At 41.9% G+C, this 7,355-nt stretch overlaps 1 protein-coding gene across 1 annotated transcript; it reads left to right on the forward strand.

Annotated features, from left to right (window-relative positions):
- Positions 1–4,736: 4,736 nt before the first annotated feature.
- LOC134819868 (uncharacterized) lies at positions 4,737–5,099 on the forward strand. The gene has a single exon (XM_063830017.1). The coding sequence runs from the start codon at positions 4,737–4,739 to the stop codon at positions 5,097–5,099; it is 363 nt and encodes a 120-aa protein (XP_063686087.1).
- Positions 5,100–7,355: the final 2,256 nt, after the last annotated feature.

Below are 7,355 nucleotides of genomic sequence, written 5' to 3' on the forward strand. Positions count from 1 at the left end.
CCTCAAGCCAGGGTAAGATCCAAGGCTTTGGGTCAGCTCTTTCGAATTTTCTTCTCGAACTGTCGCGCTTCAGGGGGTATGCAGTATTGTAGTGTTTCATGTACGTTTGATAGATGGAATTGTATTGTTCATCAGCGCACGTTGAGGAGGTAGCATCATCCCAGGTCTCACTTACAATAAGCTCTTTGAATTTAGTATGATTAGCTTCGTTAAATACACGGGCCTCTAATTTCAAGCTAGTGTTGTTGTTCTTTACACGTTGACTACGGAATCGCTCGTTCAAACTAGGTGTGGCTCCTAAACTAATGGTTGTGCTAACCGCGAGATGATCTGACATATCCAACGTCACGACATTACAACTAATAACGTTGGTCACGTGATTAGTATACACGTGATCAATAAGCGTTGCACTGTGGTCAGTTACCCTGGTAGGCTTGGAGACAGTCTGGGCAAACCCATATTTTTCTAGTAAGCTTATAAGATCCTGGCTGTAAGCGTCGGTATCGTATTTTATAAGATCAATATTTGCATCACCCAGGAAGACTATCTGCTTTCTGGAGTGTCTATCAAGACCCCTGAGCACGTTTTCAAACTTTTCAAGGAATTTTTTAGGGCTTGTGGATGGCGAGCGGTAGAAATTTACGATGATTTTTGTCTTATTTCCGTTTTTAAAATTGTTGATTTTAAGCAATTGAAATTCTCCGCAAGTAACTTCTTCTGGACTCAGATTGAGTTCGAGTTCCTGTATTTTATCGTAATCACAAACGCGTTTGTTAACATAGAGCGCAAGACCACCTCCTTTTCCAGATTTACGTGCAGGTTCTTTGATAAAGGGCTCGTAAAACTGTTCGATTTCAATGTCGTTCAGACCATTAGGAAGATTAGAAATTTTACAGTTGGTTTCATTGAGGCAGATGAGGTCAAATTTGGAGAATGTTTCTATTTCTTCTCTAAAATTCGAGATATTCTTCACGAGTGATCTAACGTTTAACGAAAGTATCTTAATTTCGCGATTGCTAGGGGTCTTGATATTATCAGGGTGTTGGTACTTACAGCTAACCAATATCTCCGATATACAATTGTTGAGATCGATTTCGCTGGAATCTATTTCATCAGTAAGTTCGCCTATTTGATTCAGTACGTGAGAACGAATATAGGGGTTAAAAGTGGGGGTTATATTTTGACTCAGTCAAAAACGAAGTCCGAAAGTACTACATCTAGGCTGTGGCATTTTCTCGCCATTCTATTTAAATTCAATTAATTTTTAAATTTACGGGGACATACATAAAAACCGTTTATGATTTGATCGGAAATATGACTTTTAAATTTGGTGAAGTCTTTCACTGTAATACTGATATTTCAAAATAATTTTATAATGCTTTAGATTGATTTTTATTGAACCTTCACATTAAGTCAGTCACCAAGCCAGTCAGTGATCAGTCACAAAATCAGTCAGTCACCAAGTCAGTCAGTCACCAAGTCAGTCAATCACCAAGCTGCAAATTGGTACAGCTTCGGCTCATGATACACACTTAGCTTTAATGCTACCAATCATACAGTTCTTGAGATATCGTTCCACAATTTCTTGGCTAACGTTGAAATGCATGGCTATAAACGTTGAAATTTATGGCGAACGTTGAATTTCGAAATAAAAACGAAAATTTCTCTTCTCATCAATAACCACTTTGGCTGAAACGATTGGAGGAAAAAATGCTGTGATGTGGGGAAGTCACAAGAAGTTGCCGGAAGATCGACTACTTAGGAGCAACTCCAATTCCAAATCGAAACCCCACGAAGTAAAAAATCCATTATGCTATAAAGGTATTTTCCTTCTTTTCAACATGGGTTAATTCAATCTCAAGACTTCAGGCAAACCATCACAGCAAGATTAAATTAAATTTCAACATAATCGTAAACTTGCGAAACTGTAGCCATAGAAATAATACTAATACTTATCGACGCATGCACTGAGATTGAAAATGACGAGAACATAGTTAATGCTGCCCAATTCGGTATAATCATGATTCTATTACTAATCCCACTCATGAGATAGATGTCAAAATTAACACCTTATCAATCTGAGAATTCTCACAGGGCTCAACGTTCCCATGCCCTTCTCACAGGGCTCAACGTTCCCGTGCCCTTCGACCCTACGATACAAATAATCTCAACCGTTTATGTACAAAATGCAGCTGACTTTTAAAATCTACAATGAACTTAACGCTTCATATAGCAATTTAGCTTTAATATAGCAGCGTCCGTTCGTTTTCAGGGCGGTTGGATATATGCTGAAATATATACTGCAATATATAATACTGCACTAGAATTTTATCATTTTGTCTTTGAGCAGACGGATGGTGACACTTCAATAACGCTTTATTGCTGATTGCAGTGAGTGAAACTGTAGTACTAGTAGCTAAATTGTAGTAGCTCATATCACAATTTAGCACGGTCTTTGTGACACTTCATTCATTTCAAGTAAGTAAGATATATTAATATTATATTTGAGGGTTGAGGTCAGGCTGGAGGTAGCTACTGATATATTTCCAAGAAGTTCAATCCAGCAATATCATTATATATACATATATATATATTATATTGATATATTATGATCTTGTTGTTGAACTTCTCGAAAATATTATATATATCAGTATATGGACATGTTCATTTTAAGTTGAGAATACTGATACAATATTTGTGACCCTATCCAACAGCACAGTGTTATTAATGTTGTCACACTATGAAACTATACAAACCCTCAATGGTTAGGTTAAATTGCGTCTCATACTCTAGGCAGACTTTGTCACATAACGATACCTTTATCAGGTGAAAATATATCGTTTGAATTTGGCCGGTAGTGAAATATAAACTTTTTCATACTAGAAATATGTGACAGAGCTATTATTATAAACCCCTCCGGGATAGAATAAGATTCTGATAATCCCGGCTCCCGCTAAATAGATTCTGATAATCCCGGCTCCCGCTGTTAGTTTTTTCCCGCTGAATGAATAACCCCGGCACAGCTTTTATAATCCCGCCCCGCTAATTTGGCTCATATCAACAAGATTTGTTTTGTTTTGATATTCCATGAGAATTTCAACCGCGCACTGTCACGTGTTTTGATGACGTGTATCACGTGACTAACTACTACGACGCGCATTGGTAAAAAATGTCACGTGACCTATGGCTTAACGTAAGAACTATAAATACACTCGATCTACGTATCGGTCTAATTGCAGGCGCTGGCAAAACTCCAGCACACTGCTTACATTACTTAAACTCTTACATTAATTGGACCAGTTCCAAAACTTGTCTCGACGGTTACATTTGATTTAGTCCGGTTCGGTTAATTTTGTCGTGTTTGACTTGATATAAGCCATGTATAATTATAGTCGTCTACTTTGATGAACTTCATGACACGATATCATTATTAGCTTTTATCGCTTGCCAGGCTTAACTCGACGCCCCTTATCGATATTCATATTCATTCAACGTTCTGACTGAGGAATAATGTTTAGATATAACGCCAATTTCAAAAGTCATAGTACCTTAGTTGTATTTATTTGGTAGTCCCCAATTCCATTTCATATTTTCCATAATGATCTCATATAGCTAGAATTAAGAGTAAAATGTCAAATTTGTTGGTCCTAGCACTAACCCGGAGGGGTTTATAACACATAACACCGGCACGCTTAAGTTATATTAAAATAACCCCTCGTGCTAAAGCACGTCGGGGTTATTTTCATAATAATCCCTCGTGCTTCGCACTCGAAATTATTATAAATTTTTCCCGCGCGTCGCGGGAAAAATTGAAATATAATCCCTGCGCATGCCGGGGTTATGTGTGTTTGAGCCCCTTGCGGGAGGCCGACTAAGTGGGACCCCGAATTATTAGGAGTCAGATCATGTTACTAATTAGTGACGTATAATTAGTGATGTGATTCATCAGTAGAATTTAATTGACCTAGAAATGTGCTAGATATAGTAGCTTAGTAGTTAGTAGGGCCTGTCGTGATATCATGGATCGCTTAGGTTCCACCAGGATCTGGATTCTGGTAGTCCTCATAATTCTGCGGCCTCTATGTATCGTCATCTCGCACGTGTTTGACCAAATTTTCAAATTTCCAGTTGATAAGATAGTTCCATATCATGACTATAAGTATTTACATATTTAACGGCTTTTGTTTGTTAAATGGTGCCACCAAGTAATTCTGATACATATTTAAGAGATAAAAGGAATGTTTAGGGCACCCTGACAACAAAATTTCAAACTTTAACTTTAAGCAACTGCATTGCAAAAATAGCAAAAAACCATGATAAATCGAAGTCGAAAACCAGAAAGAATGACTTATGTTAACTATCACTTGGTAACAATTAAGTCTTAGTTCCTTTAAATCAACGAAGCCAGTATAACTATAAGAAATGCAATAAAGCGGCTTAAGCTCTTAAGTAAACTGTGACCAAATGTGACACACCCAAATCTACCAAGGTCGCCCATCGGACACCACACGTCAACAGACGCACGAGTCGTGCAGGTTGCAGGTTGCAACGCACGACCGTTCTAATAATCTGTCAATCTGAGATCGTCAATATCAAGTTCGTCGGCTGAATATGAGTAATATGATGATGTTATTTCATTAATCAAGAACATGTCTGCAAAAAATTTTATCTGGCATGCGCTTAAAAACGTTAAACGTTCTTTACTACTGTTTTTAGCATTCTATCTACCACTGCTAATGCAGAATAACATTGGTGTTATTAAACAGACCAGAAAACTAGAACATCAGAGGACCAGCTCATCAGAGGACCAGAACATCAGAGGACCAGAACATCAGAGGACCAGAACATCAGAGGACCAGAACATCAGAGGACTAGAACATCAGGGAACCAGAATATCAGAGGACCAGAACATCAGAGGACCAGAACATCAGGGGACCAGAACATCAGGGGACCAGATCATCAGAGGACCAGAACATCAGAGGACCAGCACATCAGAGGACCAGAACATCAGGGGACCAGATCATCAGAGGACCAGAACATCAGAGGACCAGAACATCAGAGGACCAGAACATCAGAGGACCAGAACATCAGACGACTAGAACATCAGAGGACCAGAACATCAGAGGACCAGATCATCAGAGGACCAGAACATCAGAGGACCAGAACATCAGAGGACCAGCACATCAGAGGACCAGCACATCAGAGGACCAGAACATCAGAGGACCAGAACATCAGGGGACCAGAACATCAGAGGACCAGATCATCAGAGGACCAGATCATCAGAGGACCAGCACATCAGAGGACCAGAACATCAGAGGACCAGAACATCAGAGGACTAGAACATCAGGGGACCAGAATATCAGAGGACCAGATAATCAGAGGACCAGATCATCAGAGGACCAGCACATCAGAGGACCAGAACATCAGAGGACCAGAACATCAGAGGACTAGAACATCAGGGGACCAGAATATCAGAGGACCAGATAATCAGAGGACCAGATCATCAGAGGACCAGAACATCAGAGGACCAGAACATCAGAGGACTAGAACATCAGAGGACCAGAATATCAGAGGACCAGAACATCAGAGGACCAGATCATCAGAGGACCAGCACATCAGAGGACCAGATCATCAGAGGACCAGCACATCAGAGGACCAGAACATCAGAGGACCAGAACATCAGAGGACTAGAACATCAGGGGACCAGAATATCAGAGGACCAGATAATCAGAGGACCAGATCATCAGAGGACCAGCACATCAGAGGACCAGAACATCAGAGGACCAGAACATCAGAGGACTAGAACATCAGGGGACCAGAATATCAGAGGACCAGATAATCAGAGGACCAGATCATCAGAGGACCAGAACATCAGAGGACCAGAACATCAGAGGACTAGAACATCAGAGGACCAGAATATCAGAGGACCAGAACATCAGAGGACCAGATCATCAGAGGACCAGCACATCAGAGGACCAGAACATCAGAGGACCAGAACATCAGAGGACTAGAACATCAGGGGACCAGAACATCAGGGGACCAGAACATCAGAGGACCAGCACATCAGAGGACCAGCACATCAGAGGACCAGAACATCAGAGGACCAGAACATCAGAGGACTAGAACATCAGGGGACCAGAATATCAGAGGACCAGATAATCAGAGGACCAGCACATCAGGGGACTAGATCATCAGAGGACCAGAACATCAGGGGACCAGATCATCAGAGGACCAGAACATCAGAGGACCAGAACATCAGAGGACCAGAACATCAGAGGACCAGAACATCAGAGGACCAGAACATCAGAGGACCAGCACATCAGAGGACCAGAACATCAGAGGACCAGAACATCAGAGGACCAGAACATCAGAGGACTAGAACATCAGGGGACCAGAACATCAGGGGACCAGAACATCAGAGGACCAGAACATCAGAGGACCAGCACATCAGAGGACCAGAACATCAGAGGACCAGAACATCAGAGGACTAGAACATCAGGGGACTAGAACATCAGGGGACCAGAATATCAGAGGACCAGATAATCAGAGGACCAGCACATCAGGGGACTAGATCATCAGAGGACCAGAACATCAGGGGACCAGAACATCAGGGGACCAGAATATCAGAAGACCAGAACATCAGAAGACCAGAATATCAGAGGACCAGAACATCAGAGGACCAGAACATCAGAGGACCAGAACATCAGAGGACTAGAACATCAGGGGACCAGAACATCAGGGGACCAGAACATCAGAGGACCAGCACATCAGAGGACCAGCACATCAGAGGACCAGAACATCAGAGGACCAGAACATCAGAGGACTAGAACATCAGGGGACCAGAATATCAGAGGACCAGATAATCAGAGGACCAGCACATCAGGGGACTAGATCATCAGAGGACCAGAACATCAGGGGACCAGATCATCAGAGGACCAGAACATCAGAGGACCAGAACATCAGAGGACCAGCACATCAGAGGACCAGAACATCAGAGGACTAGCACATCAGAGGACCAGCACATCAGAGGACCAGATCATCAGAGGACCAGATCATCAGACGACTAGAACATCAGAGGACTAGAACATTAGTGGACCAGATCATCAGAGGACTAGAACATTAGTGGACCAGAACATCAGAGGACCAGAACATCAGAGGACCAGAACATCAGAGGACCAGAACATCAGAGGACCAGAACATCAGAGGACCAGAACATCAGAGGACTAGAACATTAGTGGACCAGATCATCAGAGGACTAGAACATTAGTGGACCAGAACATCAGAGGACCAGAACATCAGAGGACCAGAACATCAGAGGACCAGAACATCAGAGGACCAGAACATCAGAGTACCAG

Source organism: Bolinopsis microptera, chromosome 8, assembly GCF_026151205.1.
Source record: "Bolinopsis microptera isolate Bmic1 chromosome 8, MBARI_Bmic_1.0, whole genome shotgun sequence".
NCBI lineage: Eukaryota > Metazoa > Ctenophora > Tentaculata > Lobata > Bolinopsidae > Bolinopsis > Bolinopsis microptera.

Coding starts and splice junctions, on each gene's coding strand:
- LOC134819868 (XM_063830017.1), top strand. CDS start 4,737: ATGCAGAATAACATTGGTGTTATTAAACAGACCAGAAAACTAGAACAT.